The sequence below is a fragment of the Ostrea edulis genome, chromosome 5, assembly GCF_947568905.1.
Source record: "Ostrea edulis chromosome 5, xbOstEdul1.1, whole genome shotgun sequence".
In the NCBI taxonomy this organism is placed as follows: Eukaryota; Metazoa; Mollusca; class Bivalvia; order Ostreida; family Ostreidae; genus Ostrea; species Ostrea edulis.
Genome location: NC_079168.1, coordinates 5,827,219 through 5,848,517, shown reverse-complemented (window position 1 = coordinate 5,848,517; position 21,299 = coordinate 5,827,219). Strand labels below are relative to the sequence as shown.

At 37.1% G+C, this 21,299-nt stretch overlaps 2 protein-coding genes and 1 pseudogene across 3 annotated transcripts in view; 1 reads left to right on the top strand and 2 right to left on the bottom strand.

Annotated features, from left to right (window-relative positions):
• Positions 1–6,451, bottom strand: part of LOC125649557 (15-hydroxyprostaglandin dehydrogenase [NAD(+)]-like) — a 28,377-nt gene extending 21,926 nt beyond the window's left edge. The window contains exon 1 of one of the 2 annotated variants that reach the window (XM_056167106.1): positions 6,403–6,451. The gene's annotated coding sequence lies outside the window, so the exon portion shown is untranslated. Of the gene's footprint in view, positions 1–6,393 lie in introns of both variants that reach the window. The other variant, XM_056167107.1, reaches the window with a different exon arrangement.
• Positions 6,452–7,280: 829 nt separating this feature from the next.
• On the bottom strand, positions 7,281–7,961 carry LOC130054505 (uncharacterized). The gene has a single exon (XM_056164470.1). The coding sequence runs from the start codon at positions 7,959–7,961 to the stop codon at positions 7,281–7,283; it is 681 nt and encodes a 226-aa protein (XP_056020445.1).
• Positions 7,962–18,508: 10,547 nt separating this feature from the next.
• On the top strand, positions 18,509–19,943 carry LOC130054504 (3'-5' ssDNA/RNA exonuclease TatD-like; annotated as a pseudogene).
• The last annotated feature ends 1,356 nt before the right edge of the window (positions 19,944–21,299 follow it).

Genomic DNA, 21,299 nt, shown 5'->3' with positions numbered 1-21,299 from the left:
CAACCGAACCGAAAACCTTGTGACGGTCCAACATATATTGTCGTCAGTAACGATATGCACATATCCTTACGGCACATATTGTCGGTCGTCACCACATAAAATGTATTGTCGCCGACGACAATATGAACCATGGCAACACATAGTATTTGCGTCGCGGTACATATTGTCATCGGCGACAATACACTGTATATACATGTACCTAGTGCCCTCATTGTACATCTTCACGTCCATTGGAATACATTTACATTGCCAGTGTTTTTACCTTCAATATCTTTACCTATTGAAACGATTGTCATTTCCTCATGAATGTGAGGAATGTGCGTATGAATATTGATAAATATAGTACGATCATGTTAACGGCTGGGGACGCTTTTCCTTGTTTATGCCGGCGTAAAGCGTCGCATTTCATGCTCCCATAAATTTTGAAAAATGAAATTTATTTCTTGAATATTGTCGCCGGCTGCAATAACTAGGGAAGAGGAAAATACGATAACTATAGCCAGTGTGGGTGTCGACAATGGTTAGTCGTAGTTAGGTGCTTATTTGTTCAATACGAATAAATATTTAGAAGTTTTGGGCGATTCCAACACCAATTGTTAATGGAGGGATTGGTCGCCTTGTTTGTCAGTTGCATTAAATGTTTACATGTTTGACTGTTTCAAGACCTGTTTATTTGATAGTGGTATGTTTTATGCGGAATTATAATACAAATAGACAATGATTCATTTTATATACTTGATAGTACATGTATAAAGATAAATTTCAATTTAACGCCTGCTTAATATGAAAACAAGTTATTCGAGTTTTAAATTTCACTGCAAGAGGTTTTGAATTGCAAACGTAGTGTATTGTTGTTTTTAAAAATGTATTTACGGCACGACCGTTGGACTGAGCGAAGTGAAATGGTCATTGGCGTGTCCCAAGTGATAATCAAAATTCAGTTAAGTATGGTAAATGAGAAGTGTTACACCCCAAATCGTTGCCCCATCCCAAATCGTCACCGGCAGAGATATGAGTGCAGACAGATAAACAGACATTGGCGGGCGACTATTTAGGACGGGCGACGATTTGGGGTGTACTATAGTACATCCCAAACCGTCGCCCCTAATGATAGTGCATTCTTGTCCCAAATCGTCGCCCGCCAATATTTTGTTGACGTTTTTAGGATAGATTACACAGAAGTTATTTTATTGTACCCACTCTTATATGGGGGGTACACAGGTTTAACTTGGTCTCTTTGTCTGTCTGTACTCATATCTCTGGTGTATATCGACCGAACTGAAATTTTGTATGTAAATTACAAGTGACCCTCTGATATGCCTCCTCAAAAATGAGAATTCTAGAATGAGAGCTTAAAGGGCCGCGAGCTGTGCACAACTTTCAGCAACTCTGTAATATATCTGGTGTTTGTGAACCGATATGTGGGTTACATGTGTACCTGGCATGTGCTTCCCATAACATGAACTCTCTGGATCGCGAGCTCAAAGTGCCGCGAGCTGTAATCATAGCGAACTATTTCCGACTGTCTTTCTGGTGTTTGTGAACCGATTTAGCTGAAATTTGTATGTAGGTTATATGGTACTAAGCACATAGGTTTCATTTATTTGTTTGCTTGTTTGTTTGTTTACGTATTTAGGTGCACAAGACTAACAAACCCATTATCAACAGAATGACCCTACAATAAAAAGCAAACTGATTTATTGTCTGATACATCTCTCTCTCTCTCTCTCTCTCTCTCTCTCTCTCTCTCTGACTGAACGAGAAAAAAATCATATAGAAAACAATGACACCACCACCAATACCAACAAATACAACCAAAACCACTACCAACCAAAACAACAATAAATAATGTGATCATAATAAATCTTTTTAAACATTATACAACAGAACAAGTAATAGACGAAGTAGAAGATTAAAATATATTGCTTATAGAGTCTAGAAAACCTTTTGCGGTCATAGATGGACCACAGAAGAAGAAAGAGGAGGAGAGAAGGGGTTAACAAACAGGGCCAGTTTGTATGTAAATGATGTTTCCAAATAGTTGTAGCAAGGGGGACGACAATTTGGGGTGTGAGGTTATGCCCAAATCGTCGCCGGCGACGATTTGGGACTGGCGACTATTTGGGGTGTTACATAAGAAACCCCAAATCGTCGCCCATTCCAAATCGTCGCCGGCGACGAATTAGGAGGGGCGACGATTTAGGGTGTAACAAGAAATAGAAACTTAATACCTATTCACCTGAAAATATATATTATTTATGAAATATTGGCAAACCAGATCGTTATAAAGATTGTAGAATTTGCAAAATGCTTGTAATACTTTCAGCGAGACTGTTGAAACCTCTGTAACATCGACTTTTTGTAAGTAGCCTGCCTGATTTAAAAACTGATCATACAGAACAATTGGCTCTTGTGTATCGAATAAGTTGAGAGATATAAACACAATATGTAGGTGATAATGGAATATCCCTACACATATAGATATGGGGAGTTGACGATGGAGAAGATGAAGTTATCTCGTTAGTCATAAAGTTGAGTTTTTTGTTTGCAGTTAACATCTACGTTCAATAATATATTTAAGTACGAAGCAGATGTGGAAGATTCTGTGGTGTCTTTTATTCAAGTTCACTGGGATATATCGAATCGACATAAACTACATTGACTATACGGATAACTGATTACGATATAGGGCTCACGGCGGGTGTGACCGGTCGACAGGGGATACTTACTTCACCTAGGCACCTAATCCCACCTCTGGTGTGTCCAGGTGTCCGTGTTTCTCCAACTCTCTGTTTTGTATTGCTTGTGGGAGTTATGGGATTGATCGTTGTTCGTGATTTTCACCTTTCATACGTGGAAATGATTACTATTAATAGATGAAAGGTGAAGGTAACGAACAGTGATCAATCTCACAACTCCTAAAAGCAATACAAAATAGATAGTTGGGAAAACACGGACCCCTGTACACACCAGAAGTGGGATCAGGTGTCTAGGAGGAGTAAGCATCCCCTATCGACCGCTCACACCCGCCGTGAGCCCTATATCCTGATCAGGTAAACGGAGTTATCCGTAGTTAAAATCAGTGTACCGCGAACGGCCTAACAATCGGTATGAAACACGTCAGACAGCATTTGACCTAATGATAGGTCTTATTATATAGCTAATAAATAGTCTAATATTCACCAATATAAGTTCAATAACCCTATAATATTGACGAACTAGACCGTTATAATGACCGTAGAATTTGCGAAATACTGACTTCAATCGAGACTGTTGAAACCCCTGTACCACCAACTTGTTTGTTAGTAGCCTGCCTCGATTAAAAAACTGTCCATACGCAGAACAAGCTCTTGCGTATCGAATCATATACATAAAATGTCAATATATCTTTATGCTCACCATTTTTATAAGAATATAAAATACTATTCGAAGAAACTGGTTTTCTCATGTCCCGCAGCTTTGTTATTTTTCTTGGCAATTAACAATAGAATACATATTGTTGGTTGAGAATTCTCATTTATTAATGACGATTGAAGAAGTTGACAACTTATTTACAACCCCTATAATAGGGAGATCCCCGAGTATCAGAACTACAACTCAGACAACCTGAACAAGAATGACATTGGGATCTCCCTATTTTTTATAAATTTTGATAAATACAAACATAATAAAATAGGCAAATAAGTTGGCACCTTAAAATTATGCCACACAACACAAATATAGTAGCAGGTACAAAAAAATCCGTAAAAACTGATAAACAGCAAGATGAAATGGCACATATCACATTTGAATTAAGGTGGTAAGATTGGGGTGGTGGAGGGAAACTTTTTCTCTATAATCACATAAAAATTAATGCTTCCTTTCATTTGGACAGCTACAAACAAAGACATGATCACGTGATACTTTTTTTTTATTGGCTCTTTTTGGACATATATTATCATATAAACAGGATGTTACATGCAACTTCAATATTTCAACAAACATGTTAAACACTGTGTGAAAATTAATAGCAATATTGTACAATTACTTTGAAGATAAAGAGAGACTAGTATATGAAATATGCATAACTAATTCATTTAAGGAAGATACATCTTACATTGAAATTATTTTGTCTTCTATCGTTTTCCATACTTGGTTATAATAATCAAGATTTCTTCTGCCACAATAAATTGATTTTTTAACAAACAGTTTTCTTCTCAAAAAAATATATAAAGAAGGACCACTGTGCCCTGTATCTGAATTAAACACAAACTGTATATAATATTTAGAAAGCAGTATACAATAATTCAGACTTTCACACTTTTCTTCATAAAATCAAAATACTATGTCTTGATAAGAGATATCATTTATATAAGTAATGTTTAATCTATTCCACCAAGTTTGGAAATGCTTGCAATAAGTACCAACATATTCACAAAAGTAAAACCTGTGCTCTATTGTATCTAAATTTCCACATAATATACAAGAAGGTGATGTTTTAATTTTCATTGCATACAGCAATTTGTTGCGTGCTAAAAATCTGTGAATTAATTTATATTGAAAAGATTGTAATGATGTTTCCATTGATATTGTGAAAGGTAACTTGTAAATACTCTCTAACTCTTGCTTTTTAGGTACAAGAGTTATTATGCTTTTTCTTTGATCTATGGAAAGTTTGTGTTTTTGGATACTTTCATTCAAGCTGTCAATTATTAATTCTGAAATTTCTTTCCAAAAATACTTATAAAATTCCATTTGGAAACCATCAGTGCCAGGCGATTTATTGCATTTAAAAGTGTTAAGTATAGCTTCACATTCATGAACTGTAATAGGTCCTTCACAAGACAAGGAATCCTCTTTTTCAAGTTTTTGAATATTCATATTGTAAGTAAATTGATCAATATAATTCTTATAGTCACAATAATCTAAATCTGATGTGTATAACTTTTCAAAAAATGATTGTTCTTCTTTTAATATTTTCTCTCTTCCTTCCAAAACCCTTTTATTTGACGTTGTTGTAGATATGTATTTATTTTTATAGTTTCCTTTTTCTAAGGAGAGAAAATATTTAGTACACTTTTCTCCTTCCTCACACCACTTTGCTTTTGATCGAAGAATAATACCTCTTGTTTTATTTTCATTTATCAATTCCAACATTTCTTTAATTTCATTATATTTATTTACATTTTCTTCCGTAGGATCTTCCGACATTTTTCGTTTTTGATCATCAAGTTCCTTAGCTATGTTTTCTTCATCTTCTCTTAGTTTGCGAGTTTTAAGTTTTGAAAATTTTACTATAAACCCTCTGAGTTCACATTTTATGGTGTCCCATTTTGTTTATCATTCATAAAAAATATTTCTCTTTTAGCTGTAAAATGTTTTGTTTTGTATTCAACACAAACTCTTCATCTTCTAATAGGGATGAATTAAATTTCCAAAAACCGGGGCCTCTATCTTCGAAACTTTTACCCTTTATATTCAAAGTAATTATACTATGATCAGTTTTTATGGATGGTTTAATGCTTGTTTTGTAAAGTGGTGCAAGAAAAGCAGGAATTAAGAAAAAATCTAATCTTGATAATATAGGATTTTTCCGACTAAACGTAAATAGCATGCCATTTGGATTTTGTTCTCGCCATATATCTACAAGGTTTAAATCCTTTATTGAAGATATAAGATTGTCTCTATATTTAGATTTTCCTTCAATACACCCCCCTTTCTTATCCAAATTTGGGTTCAATGTAATATTGAAGTCGCCACCTAGAATCAGATTCTGAGAACTCTCTTCTTCTAAGTGCTTTAAGATGTTGTTTAAAAATTCATTCTGTTCTGATGGGTTATCTTTAGTTGGTGCATACACATTTGATAAAATAAATTCTGTGTTATCTAATTGTACAAAAACTTGTAGAAATCTACCGGCATTGACACATGTATGTTTTAATATCTTATACTCAACATTATGTGGAAATAAAATTGCTACACCTTTACTATTTGATTCTCCATGATTAAATATGATATCCGAGTTCCATTCGTTTATCCATTTTGATTCATCTTGTGCAGTTGAGTGTGTTTCTTGTAAATAAACAAAGTGGCCTTGAAAATTCTCTTTAAAAAATGTAAACAATGTTTTTCTTTTACTTGGTGAGTTTAGGCCTCTTACATTTAACGATATGCAGGATAAGTTAAAAGACATTACGATTTGCGTTGAAATGTTTAAAGCACACACAGTAATTCAGAGTAAATTCGTGATAAAATGGGTTGTATGCACATATATTCGATAGATTGAACTTGCTTGGAGCCAAGTAAATAACAGTGGGGGGACCCCGAACAAAAGAAATCAAAAGGAAACAACACATATGTACAGATGAATATACTGTACGTAATTAAATGTATAACTGACTAAACTGAACATACTTGACCAACCTTGTGAAGTTTTCACATCTGCATGTTTATATACTGGAAGCTTTAAATGAAAGCTAAATTTAAGAACCAGTATGTTATAATTCATGGAAATTAAATATCCGGAATAATACACTTCGTGGAAAATAAATATTCGGATTAATACAAAATATTACATGTTCTGTACATTCTATGCATAACGTATTTGCGTGGAACTACTAGATAGAGTTACACATGTATAAACATAAATTTGACATTTCATCAATATTTCATCAACTAATCTGAAGGCCAGGGATGGTAACAAAAAAACTGAAAGGGGGAGGGGGGTTAATATCAGTTGGCATTGATCAAAATAATTAAAACTGGTATATGTGCAAAAATAAACAATATAAATAAACAATGTAATTTCTTTCACCGCTGGGAGGTGTATGGAATCGATAAGTGACTATTTCTAAGTTTTCGATATCTTTGTCACATATATATAAACAATGTCTATGTGAATTTTATCAATACACTGTCGATGTTTACCCCAACGTTTCACCTCGGTGCGCGAGAACAATGTCTGCCGCGAGGTTTTCCATAATTTGGAATCTACGATAGCCAAGATATTTTCCGAAGAATCTAGAGATGATACATGTCATGTCTGTAACATGGAGAGATTGGAGATCTTTAAGAAGTCTTCTCCCAGCCCCGTGCTCACCATCGTCGTTATACCCCTCGTGGATCAAACCGTTTTTGTCTGTGAATCGATATACCAATATATTGTGATCCGCGTTTGAGTAATTTGAGTCCATAACAACTTTTTTATAGAAGTTTCTGACTTGGTTAAAGATCACTGTGGTAGATTCCGCGATTTTAAAATCGTTCCCTTCTGTGGAGGTTTCTAGTGTCGACATCTGGATCTATTGAAGCGCCTCTTTTTCTGCTTGATCCATTAGCAAAATGTTTTCAGGCTTTGGTTTGAACACTTTTTCTTTGTATGTGTTTCCGTTAGGAAAAGCTAACTTGTCTCCTACAAAACGTGTTTTCACATCCTCTTTCCAATACCGGTTACTTATTTCTTGGGTTTTTTTCCGATTTTCAGCTACCTCTACTGGTCTTTGTGGGGTAATGTAGAAAGTTGTATTTGATTGTTCTGTAGAGCCAGACCCTTCGCTATTTCTTTTGTCTTTCTGTGCTTGGAGGACTTTCTCCTTATCAGTAAATTTCTCTAGTCGACCCGTAATAGTTCTTGGTCTACCCGGATTTTTAGACCCGTTTCGATGTATGTTTGCAAAAGTCGTTTCGACTCCCAGGTATTCTTTAATCAATTGTGGGATTTTCTTGAAAAGATTTTCATTTTCTTCATCGGGTAAATTGTGAATGAGTAAGTTCTGCTTCATTGATCTTGACTTTAAATCTGTGATCTCGCTTTGCTGTTTTCTACCTGTTCTGTCTAAGTTAATAACTACAGATTTTAACATATCTATATCTTCTTTCAACATTTTGTTCTCTTGCTTCAGCACCTGAATGTTTCCTGAGTCCACTTCTTGTTGTTCAGCAATATAAGAGATGCGGAAGTCGAAACCATCTTCCTCCCACATGTCATTCTTAATGTTCTTTATGTCTTGAGTTAGTTCTTTGGTCACTCTGAGAGATTCCGATAATTACCCCCAATGTTGTTTGTATATTAGGTATTGCTTGCATCGTGCTTATTATCTCCTGTGTTAGCGTACCTAGGTGCGATGGATATACCGGGGTCTGCGACATTCACTGGGCCGTGACTGCTAGCACTGTTTGTGGCTGACGACTTCTCACGACTTCTACTCAGGCTCATTTTAAGAAATTTCGAACAAAATCACTATATTTTCAATTTCACAAGTAAAATCATTTCCAGTTATCCAAATTAACTTCTAAACGGTCTGGCTCAAATATATGTAATCCCACACACAGAAAACTCACATTATTTGGTCAAAATGTTGGAGCTCAGAAAAACATGACTACCTGGCTCTGATCACGTGATGCGTGAGCCCTATATCCTGATCAGGTAAACGGAGTTATCCGTAGTTATAATCAGTGTACCACGAACGGCATAACAATCGGTATGAAACACGTCAGACAGCATTTGACCTAATGATAGGTCTTATTATATAGCTAATAAATAGTCTATTATAAAATCTGCGTAAAATCTAGAGAATGTTAGCGTTCAATATCCTGAGAATTTATTGAATGCTAACTTTGCATTGCGTAAATTGTGTGCGCCCGAAACATTCAGAGTATGAGCGTTCAATATTGACCTTACCGTAACGACGTAAACAAGCCAAATGACGGGTTTAATATTGAACAGTTATGAAATGCATGCTGATATTGTACACTTTCACCTTAGGGTCACAAACTACCAGGAAATGGAGGAAAATTCGCCTTCAGAAGCCCATGTTTTAATTTTCAGATTTTATTACCATGGCAACCAATTTTCAAAAAATAATGTATATGGTTCTTGAAAGCACACATGTGAAAGATTTTAAAGGTCCATCATGACATCTGATGCTAGCCTGGAAATGGGTCGAGATACACTCAGGCACCTGCCATCCTGGAAGTAAAAAAGCAACAAAAATGAGGAAAATATACCCATTTTCAACCCCTCCTAATTCAAAAAAAAAATTTCCCCAGTATAATGACAGATATCAACTTTCAGCAAAATTCCTAACCTTTCCAACAAGGCCAAATTTGCAATAGGGTCCTTGATTCCTTTTCGATATATTTTACATCAAAGATGCAGCATGCTCTTTTCAACTTACCGTTTAAAGTGAAAGTAGAATTGCCCGCCTAGAAGTCAAACTCTCATACATCTCACAGTCACAGTTTCGAATCCCATAAAAAGGCACTGGATCAATGTAGAATGGTCACCTCCCTATATTAATACAGATATCAATAACAATGAAACTATTTAAATTCTATAAAATACTCTTTTAACATATTTACATTTTAACCCTGGTCACTTTAGCTTCGTATTGGCAATTCGCCAGGTATATTGAGACTTAGATGTCAATATTCAAGAATTCTCGTCTATTTTGGAGTATTTTGAGTGAAAAGGGATATGATTTAACAACTAAATACTTTAGCTACATGTATATAATAAAAAGGTTATTGAACTTATATTGGTAAATATTGGCACTCGTTGGCTGTCAAAATGGACTCGCAAGCTCGTGCATTTTCACAGCCAACTCGTGCTAATATTCATCAATATAAGTTCAATAACCCTATAATATTGACGAACTAGACCGTTATAATGACCATAGAATTTGCGAAATACTGACTTCAATCGAGACTGTTGAAACCCCTGTACCACCAACTTGTTTGTCAGTAGCTTGCCTCGATTTAAAAACTGTCCATACGCAGAACAAGCTCTTGCGTATCGAATCATATACATAAAATGTCAATATATCTTTATGCTCTCCATTTTTATAAGAATATAAAATACTATTCGAAGAAACTGGTTTTCTCATGTCCCGCAGCTTTGTTATTTTTCTTGGCAATTAACAATAGAATACATATTGTTGGTTGAGAATTCTCATTTATTAATGACGATTGAAGAAGTTGACAACTTATTTACAACCTCTATATTACGGAGATCCCCGAGTATCAGAACTACAACTCAGACAACCTAAACAAGAATGACATTGGGATCTCCCTAATTTTTATAAATTTTGATAAATACAAACATAATAAAATAGGCAAATAAGTTGGCACCTTAAAATTATGCCACACAACACAAATATAGTAGCAGGTACAAAAAAAACCTGATAAACAGCAAGATGAAATGGCACATATCACATTTGAATTAAGGTGGTAAGATTGGGGTGGTGGAGGGAAACTTTTTCTCTATAATCACATAAAAATTAATGCTTCCTTTCATTTGGACAGCTACAAACAAAGACATGATCACGTCACACTTAATCATTATTTCATTGGCTGCTGATGAGGGTGGATAAAAATATATCTCCGAATCAACTAAAATGATTGGTTATGATTACTGATGACATAACGTGTAAAATAGATACATGTTCTTCACTTGTGATCAAGAAACTAAACAAGATGATTACATAACACAGATTACATAACATGTTACATATAGTCATGGCTAGACAAATTAGCCAAGTGTTAAAAATGATCACATAAAACATTATTTGAAAAATAATATTTCAAAAGGTTCTTCTCATGTAGGTCTCATAGTATTTAGTAATGAGCCGGACACGAAGCGGGACGGACACGATCGCCATACCATAATACGCCCCGTCTTAGACGATCGTATAAAGACTGTCTCTGGCACCTTTATCAGGATACTATACATTAATTTTGGAATCGATAACTTTTTGAGATTTTCTTGCGTCACCTACTATAAACATCATAAAACAAGAAGCATTGGTCTTTTTGGAAAATCCAGAAATAGTGTTGCTATTATCTAATCATCTCTCCTTGGAATGTGGTTTAATCATTTATCAAAACATAAAAACTTGAATTTCTTGTTCTCAAAAGTGTTTTGTGGCGAATTGGACGTTTTGCTTATACATGTAGGAGTTATGAGATTCATTACTGTTCGTTATCTTCACCTTTCTAAAGAAATCTTCAAAAGTCAAATTTTCAAATATAAAATGTTTCTCCAAAAAAACTTATATGAATTCTTGACCTTTCATCAATATGTTCATTTAAAGATTAGTGAAATTAAATTTGATAATTTCATAATGAAAATCAAAACACATTCTTTCATACTTTTGTTACATAATTCGATTGATTCCCCTAATGTACAGATTATAAAAACTAAACAGTGTGAGTATTTGTATAGGTCACAAATACAATACAAGATTTTCATAATTGCACACACTTAAATAAATACGTTGTTCAACACTGTGGCGTACGGGTTCACCGCTCATCTCTGTAGGGCCGTGTGACCTAACTCAACAAAACACACAGAGAACAAGCACAATATACACCTGTCCTAATTCAGCTATGGGAAGGTTAACAAAATAAACAAAACGGGGAAAAGCAACGAGGAGTGAGTGGTTTTCCTGAGGATAATTTGAAATTCCTGTATCTGGGATATTCCATGTATTGATTATTATGAGATAAGCACGTGTTGGACAGCAAGTTGCATCTAGAATCCATGGATACGGGGGTGATCTACAAGCTGAAGGAAGCCCTGACTCTCCTATGGTGGATCGGCGTGGGGGGTCTGCAGTTGTCTGCCATACATTGACCCTCGGGAAATTTAAGCTTCCTTAAAGCATCCATCTACAAGAAAAAAATATTTTATGGAATGTAACAGATTCACAGCTCGCATATCAATTACAAATCTGTACAAAATTTCCATGTACAGGTAAAGTTTTCTGATAATTATGTTTGTACCGCTGGCGAAGCACAGCGACACTCGGGCATTACGACGTCCGTTCGCTGGTCTGTCCGATTGCTACCCATAGAACTTTGTAAGGGATAAGACGTTACTGCTTAGCTTGTATATAACGAAGAGTCTTGTGTGAAAACACCCAGACATTTTCGTGCATTCATCAAATGAACCTGTGATACGGTGGAACAATAGCATCTCTTTGTTGTAGATGATTACTAATGTTTCATCATGTCAAAAATAAAGTGGGATAATAAAACAGTTATAAAATGAATCCTCGGACAACAGAGGTTTTGCTTGAGTCTCGAACCGATCTGTTTCCCTTAGTCCGCGGCTTTGGGTGACATACGTTTTCGGATCAAACAAAACGGATGTCCTCAAACCCAGGCAATAAACTTACATCTCTATAGGGATTATTTTATACAGGAGGACCGGTTACGGTAGCTCAGTGGTAGAGCGTTCGCTTTGTATCCGAGAGATCGTGAGTTCAAGCTCCGCCATGGCCGCGTCTAATCTAACACGGAAACATAAGCAATGATTTAGAAGTGAGAATTACGACCTTACAAACGGAGGTTCTGTGTCACGGTAATCGTTGGCACGTTTAAGAACCCTCACTGTTACAGCCCTGAGAGTTAAACATAGCTCTAAATTTGTGGTACTTCATCTGCAACTGGTGACGTCTCAATATGAGTGAGAACTTTTCGAAGGGACGTAACTATACATTCTTATAATACTTCTATTAGTACAAAGTTTTGTCTCGGACTAGAATGAAGCTCTATCATTGGATAAAACACGTCATGTATTTGTCGTCTAACTTTGGAATAATTCTTTCTGATATTTAAATTATGATATTTTAACATATTGCATTCCCCTAATTTCGCTAATTTCTGTGACAGGGCCGATTTTGACCCTTCGAGGACCTACTTCTTTATCCATTTAGTTTCAATTTAATATCAATAGCACTAAAGATGTTATTTAAGTGGTTTACACATAAACACTATATACCAAGTTTCGCCCCGCCCTGGGGTCAGAACCCCTACCCTATAAGCAATATAATATAGATAGTTGGGCAAACACAGACCCCTGGACACACCAGAAGTGGGATCAGATGCCTAGGAAGAGTAAGCGTCCCCTGTCAGGTAAACGGTATGAAACACGTCAGACAGCAACAAGCTCTTGCGTATCGAATCAGTTGAGAGATATAAACACCATATGCAATCAATTGAATGTTTGAAACAAGATTTTAAAATAAAATTGAAAATAGTTTTTCAGATTTAGTTGTGGAACTCAAAGTCATGAACATCTGAACTAGCCCTCATATCATTTTCATACTACGCCTGAAACGAACGACCCCTCCCTCGATTTCCATCATCTTAAGTGTCTACTTTTCTTTAATGATTTCCTCTCTTTTTGTATGGTAGTCGCTATATCTACATTTTCTTTAATGATTTCCTCTCTTGTTACAGTACTCGCTATATCTACAATTTCGAGAAATATGTGTTACTGTTTAGTTTATAGAACACACTGTACACATTTAATAGGAGAATATACTGTACACATTTAATAGGAGAATATACTGTATAATTTTAATATGAGAATATACTGTACAATTTTAATATGAGAAGATACTGTACACATTTATCGCAATTCACCTTTGAAATAGAACGATTTGGCCGATATAGTATTGCGTTGTGTGACGACACAATTGAATCTGTTTGTAATACAATTGCGAAATGTAACAGAAACTCTCATTGGTCCTTACGTATAAGTCCGCCCAAATTCCCTCATACGGGAGTAGTCGACATTAGAAAACATGACGACCAGATGGAAACAAACTTCAAAGGAAGAAAGAGAAAAAGTTGTATTCTTGTGTTGTTGTCTCATAAATTTAATATCAAAAAATTCCTAACATATTTTCCTACTATACTTGTGTCCAAACATACCTTCAAATATTTATTAAAGCCCCATACGACCCAGAAACTCACAGTTTTTGATGATTTCGTTCATTGACGTAGCCATGTTAGGTAGCCAGTCAATTCGAATCCCAGTTCATTTCCATACTTGCACAATAGCGTCTAGATGTGAACTAATACCTCCACAAATATTTTAGTTAAATAGTTTAAATAATATATCATCTCAGTTCCATTAAATGATAATTATTTAAATAGCTAAACTCACGGCAACGCGGCTTTCATTAAGTCTGGGCCGGTCTCCATCTCTGTCACACGAGTGTTAAGGACCATAATGGGCTTATGTAGCATTTTCGTTAATTAAGAGCTTTTTTTACCTTTACAAAAACTATACTTTTTAATTTCTATTAATTATTCGTGTTGATAAAAAATGAAGAGCGAATACATAATATACAACCAATTTAATAGCAACAGAGTTCGAATTGACCGGATACCTAACATGGCTACGTCAACAAACGAAATCATTTGAAGCTGCTAGTTTTCGGGTCGTGCGTGGCTTTAATGAATATTTGAAGGTATGTTTGGACACAAGTATAGTAGGAAAATATGTAAAGATTTTTATGCCCCTGAGATCGAAGATCAGGGGGGTGGGGGCATATTATTTTTGTCCTGTCTGTCATTCCGTCATTCTGGCTGAAACTTTAACCTTGCTAATAACTTTTGAACAGTAAGTGATAGAGCTTTGATATTTCACATGAGTATTCCTTGTGACAAGACCTTTCCGTGGGTACCACCTCAACCTCAACAACAGCCACAATTATCCCAACAGATACGACATCAACCACCTCAACAACCACAATTACGAGAACCACAATTAGTACCTCAAGCATCACATAGACAGGATAGATTAGATTCATTACCTAAGACTTTGAGGTATAATGGCACAGACTCCTGGAAAGCATTCCAGCAAAAGTTTACTCGTTTTGATGAAGTCAAGAATTAGCGTACTCAGGAGTCCAAAGATTACTTGGGGTGGTGTCTAGAGGGTAAATCCAGTGAATACTTTGCCACAATTGTCACGCAGCATGTAGACATTGGCTTTATGCAATTAATGCAAAAAATGGAAAACGTTTTGGGTATAAGGAAATACCAGAAACTGCACAGCTTAAGCTCGGTGCCATTGTCCAACATCCTATCAACATAGAGGAAACAATTGACCACTTAAAAGTTTCCAATACAATCATCAGGCTATCTATGGCAGAAACAGGAAGGGGGTGAGGGAAGTGCTCATTTGTGACGAAGAGGCGGATAATTCCTTGAGCTCGCACAATAAGGATGTTCCTCAAATTCGGTCTGCCAAGATTGATGTGTCTCAAAGAATTGATAAGTTAGAGGATCATATAGGGTCTCTGACATCAGGATTAGAGAAAATGATGAAAAAAAATGGAAGCTCTTGTCCGTCAACGATCCTTCATTCGCAGTTCGTCGCGTACCAATACAAGAAGGGCATCTTCAAGGTCACCATCACCTCATGGACGCGCATGTTTTCAGTGTGGACCACTATAACAGTGAATACCCAAGCCTGAACACTGTAAATAAGCCGGCAAAGTGTCACATTCTCAACCCCCAAAACTGAGGGAAACGAGAAGGGGTCAGGGCGTTAGGCCAACCTTTGATCCCAACAGAGCCTGACCTTGCAAAACGTAATACTGAACCGTCCGACAATTTATACATTAGAAGGATGAGATCAGCGTCCAACATTGAGGTTAATTTAAGTATTAATTGTAAATATGTTGCAGCAGTAATTGATACCGCAGCTCAGGTAACTATTGTATCTGATAAATTATATCAGTCTTTTAGTAAACAACCTTCAATCCTTAAAGAAGTTAGGTTACATACAGTTGGACGTTATCTCAGTATGAAAGGATCAAAAGTTGGACCGGTGAGTATTTCAATAGGGTTACAGGTATTTATCGAAAATGAAATATACGTGGCACCAAATGACGATGATATGCTCTTGGGGCTTGTTTTGAGAAACACCAGGTTGTAATCAACATGAATAAAGGTACTCTCGAGATTGGTCGTGAGCATATAGCAATGAATGCCCGTTCTGAGGTATGTACTACTGAATCGAAGGTGGCACAGGTCACTGTTCTTATAAATACTAAGGTACCACCAGGATCGGTACTGCGAGTCCCATGTAGCATGACTATTTTATTGAATGATTACGTTATCGAACCAATAGAGGTAAACGATTGCTTATCCCCCAGACCTCTTCACACCCAGGGGTCTACTCCCTTGTTCTGCATTGTCAATATGTCTGAAAACCATATTAACCTCAAACAAGGGCAAGTGGTAGGGTTCGTCTATGAGGTGTGTGAGATTCTGGAAAAGGAGGCAGAGGAAATAAAGGTCCAAAAGGTATCTACCACAACAACCAATAACACCCGTGAGCTACCTGAGCATTTATTGGATTTGTTGGCACGATCAGAAGAGCATTTGTCACCAACCGAGAAAAACCGCCTGCGAGATGTTTTGAGCTCTTATGCAGATGTTTTTGCAAACGATGAGTTTGATCTGGGGATTTTCACCACCATTGAACATTCTATTGACACTGGTGAGTCCAGGCCAATCAAACAGCGCGTAAGGAGAACACCTGCATGTTTTGCTGATGAGGAGGAAAAACATCTCAACAAGTTGCTCGGAGCTGATGTCATTGAACCCTCTACATCTGAATGGGCTTCGGCGCCTGTGCTAGTAAGAAAAGAAGATGGCACATTCCGTTGGTGTGTAGATTATCGAGCACTTAATGCTGTCACCAAGAAAGATGTATTTCCTTTGCCCTTGGTGGATAAATGCTTAGACACACTAACGGGGTATATATGGTTCTCAAAATTAGATGCCAACTGGGCATACCTGCAAGTAAAGATCAAAGACGCAGATAAGGAGAAAACTGTTTTTATTACTAAGTACGAATGTTTCCAATATAAGAGGATGGGATTTGGACTCCCCCAAGCACTTATTCCAGAGTTATGAACCTGGTGTTGAGAGGATTACATTGGAAAACTGTTTTGGCTTTCCTTGATGATATTCTCGTGTTGAGAAAAACTTTATGGAACATGTACTAGACCGATTTTCCTACGGTCTCAAATTGAAACCTATAAAGTGCATCTTTTTTCCGAAAAGAGGTGGAATTCTTAGGTCGTACAGTAGGCAACGATGGTTTGGGAGTTGGGCCGAACTACATATATGTATGTAGAGACAATAAACAGGTGGGCAGTGCCGAGTTGTACCAAGGATGTGGAACGGTTTTGCGATCTAATTAACAGCATCTCTACTGCAGATGAAACGGCCAGAGGTACCTTAAAAACTACACAGAGTATCCTGAAGCGTGACTATAATCTCAAAGTACTGGAGCATTCCTACATAGTAGGCGATGTGGTTTACGTTTTAGATACAGCGACAGTTAAGGGTAAGTGCCGCAAGTTAGTCCTACGTGTAAAGGACCGGGAAATGTCAGTGATAAAATGTCAACGTATCTTTATAGAATTCAATTGCGAGAAAAAGAAATGTCCGTTAATCATGATCGAATTAAGCTATGCAAAGACCGGCAGATGCCTGATTGGATTAAAAAACATTTGAGTAAGGCTCCATCGGACAGCAAAGAATCCAATAAATATTGTGTCTGCCGTGGTCCTGATTCGGGTTCTTTCATGATTCAATGCGATGAATGCCGCGATTGGTTTCACGGCGCTTGCGTGAATTTGACAAGAGAATACGCGGAAAAACTTCCGTTTCATTTGTGCCCCGGTTGTGACGTATAGTGAGTTTGAGTAATGATTGTGCATTCATTGTTTTTGCCATTCTTATATTTGTATTTTCTAGTTTTCTATTTGGCAATAGCATATAGGAGCTGATCTAAATAGCAGTAGTCTTATGCATTGCATTTGCACTGTCGAGGAAGTTTAAGTATACTTATGTTATTATGCATCGTTTATGTTTTGAATCTAAATATCTTTCAACAGCTGATGAAAAGGGGGACATAACGTTAAGACCAGGGTCATGTCATAATACATTTTCATTGGAAATTATGTAAAAATGAAGGTCTGAATATAATATTGTGGTATGAGATATGCATTTTTTCACAATATAGTATTACTGTTTAATATTTTTCATTTAACTAATTATTATGCCATTGCAAAGGAAGTACCCCAAATCATCAAAATATTCTTCTTTGCTTCAAGAGAGAGGGGAACATTATTTGGATTATGTGAAAAGAAGCACATCTTCGAAAACTTAGTGAATCCTAGACGTTTAGTCTTTGACTTGGCCATGTTGAGAGATGGAACTTCTCACATAGATATTTGGGAAGTTATCATTGAGCAATATCATCTCGCTCGAATTATCAATGACATCCACTGGATTGAGACGACCAGGAAAGATGCTGGAACTCTGCTTTGCAACGACAGCTGGGTTGATGAGAACCTCCCTTCACTCGTACATAATCCTAGACCACGAAGGATAGCTCAAACTGCTGTAACTGCAACTGCTGGTTTCGCGTCATCATCGGGTATGTGTGTGGACATTATTCTACAGTGTAATCCAGATATGGAAATTGTACGTGAGAACGCAGTTGATTCCCAATCTCTACCTATAACAAAGGGTCCTGTGGCGATCGAGGTTTTTATAGCGGAGGAAGAGTGTGTGGAGAGCAGCGATTCCACGTCTCAGAAGCGAAAGTGCACGCGACAGGTTGAAAAATTGGTGGATTCCGTAGTTGATGCTAAACGCCCTCGTTCCACTCCCGACCTCCTAGTCACAGTGTGGCATCGCGTTAATTTCCAGTGGTGTCCTTTTCCATACTGTAATATGAAGAACCGGAAAATCAAACGGCATGTGCAACAGTCTCACCTTCCTAGGATATTCAGTGATGTACGCCCTGTTCGTTCCCTTAGTGAGTACGAGTTGTGTAGGTTGCAGATATCTGCGCTGGAATATCTAGTGAAGTATGTACTGGGACATAAATCCAGTTTGACCTCGGCAGTCACTTATGTAAATGAGACACAGCAGATTCCGCCAGAAACATACCTCCATCCAGATACAGTCAGGTACATTAGGAGACTGTAACTACCAGAACTGGGAGGAACCTCCTGATGGTTTCACAATTGCTCCAGTCAATTCACCGGATGTATTTATCCACTGGAGATGTTAGTGGTTCTGATGTCAGCTTTGCAACCCGCGCAGCGTGAAGAATTTTGCGTGCGTGGGACTGTTACAGGTGATTCAGTTCCTGATGCGGAGAATGTAAGAATACAGGTGCCCGCCTTAGAGTCATCAACAGAGGACGAATTCCACTGTGTGGATGTTTGCTATGGGTCTGATGTGGATTCTACTACCATAAGCTCTTTGCAAGAATACAAATCTGAATCCTATGAAACATCTCCAATGTATGAAGCCTTTGATAGTCATTTCCATCTGGACCGGACCTGTATTGGAGGAACCCATCTGAGAAGTCTGGAGAATGTACTTACTTATACAGGAACGGGAACCAGTCGGCCTAACCTTGACGTCAATGTTACCGGAGGCGTTACTGTTTATAGCGAACCTTCTACACATCCAGATACCTTTCGTATGATTCCTTGGGAAATTGCTATTGGAGTGCATCCCAAACATTTTGAGGAGTTGACCCCTAAATTCTTGCACCACATTAAGGATCTGTTGTGTTCCCCATACGTTGTGGCACTAGGGGAGATTGGTCTTGATTGCACTATCCCCATTAAATTGTGGAGACGCCAGGAGTAGGTTTTTCGTCAGATGCTTACTCTCATTCGGAAGGATGAAGTTCTGGTGATTCATCTACGGGGAACTCCCTCAGACCGGATTGGAATGGATGTTCACGCTCGCTGTATGCAAATACTTCAGAAGAGTGTGATTCGGAACAACCCATTCATCTTCATTGCTTTATGGGAGACCAAGAACTTGCGAAAGAGTGGATCGACTGTTTCTCTAACGTGCACTTTGGTTTCACAGGTGCTGTAGAACATTTCGGCACAGATCAGATCACCGGTCTTAGATCCATTCCTACACGCCGCATTCTCCTAGAGACTGACTCGCTGTATATGAAGCCAGGTGGAGGAAACATTAACACCCCTGCGTTCATAGGAGACGTAGCTACTCAGGTTGCATCAAAGCTTGGAGTAACACTGCAGTACCTATTGAAGGAAACTGTAAAGAATGGTCGTCGCCTTTATAAGGTTGAGCCTTCGACTGAACTCTAATTAATAGTTTCTGCAGAAGTGATAGCCTGGGATTTAGTCACACATACACTATTGTTAAACTGCTACGTATGTTGGTTGGTGCAACACATTTTGTATATCTAAATGGGTGGTTTTAGTTATATAGTTATTGCTTTTTGTAAAATAGAATTTTATTGGTGTATTGTTGTACATGATTTACATTCCTCAATATGTCATACTTCTTCATATAAAACGGGGAGGAATGTAGTGAAACGAATTTATGTATATATATATGTACTCATGTATATGACCTCTGACCTTGGTCTGGTTCCTCACTGAACTCTGAACTGGAGCTCCAGCGCGCGCAGCCCTTCCCATATACCGAGCAGCAGTCGACGATTTACCCCAAACCTATGATGATGTGTTCCTATGTGTTATATATATGATATTCCAGTTGCATGTCATTTGTGAAGTCCTGCTGAATTAAGGTAGGGCATTGTTTATATGCCTTGTGTTTTTATGTCATGTAATACCTCGGTTACACGATGATATTTATATTCACCTGATATATTTTTCTGACAGGTCAACATAATTCATTGACAGAAGGATGTAGAAATATACCATCTGAAACTGGGATGGAATTTTATGTCTGAACTCTTAACTGCATCCATGCATCTGCATTTCCTACAGGTAAGTGGAGGATTATGTTCATCTTAATAACGATATACCTGCATTGTAGACAATTACGTGATCATTTGAACACTACCTCTAAATTTATTTTACTGATGAGTATCTGTAATTAAACAATTTAATAATTGCAGTGAGATTCAGGTATAATACCAAATAAAATACGCACCTCTTGTTCAATGAAAATCATGTATTTATTGATCAACAGATCCAAACATTTAATTACAGGCTGTACTTTCACCCTGCTGAAATTATTGTTTTGTAGAAAGGTCAAAACAAGAAGTGTTAATGAGATGACACTTAACCTGGGTATTTGATTTGATCAATAAAATATGTTTAAAAAACCCAACCTGGGCATTTGATTTGATCAATAAAATATGTTTCAAACAAAAAACAACCTGGGTATTTGATCTGATTAATAAAATATGTTCAAAACAAGAATAACAACCTGGGCATTTGATTTGATCAACAAGAAATGTTTGTAAAACATATACCCCCCCCCCCTCCGTGGTGCAAAATTGAAAAGGGTTATACACATGCATCACTTAATTGATAGTAGAGCTTAACCAATTAAAGCTATTCAGCAGAACAGTACCTTCCTATGTCCAGAGTGGATTGACCATGTGACCTAAAAATCAATAGGGGTCATCTACATCCTATGATATACTAATGTACCAAGTTTGGTTTCAATCAAGCAAATTATTCTTCAAA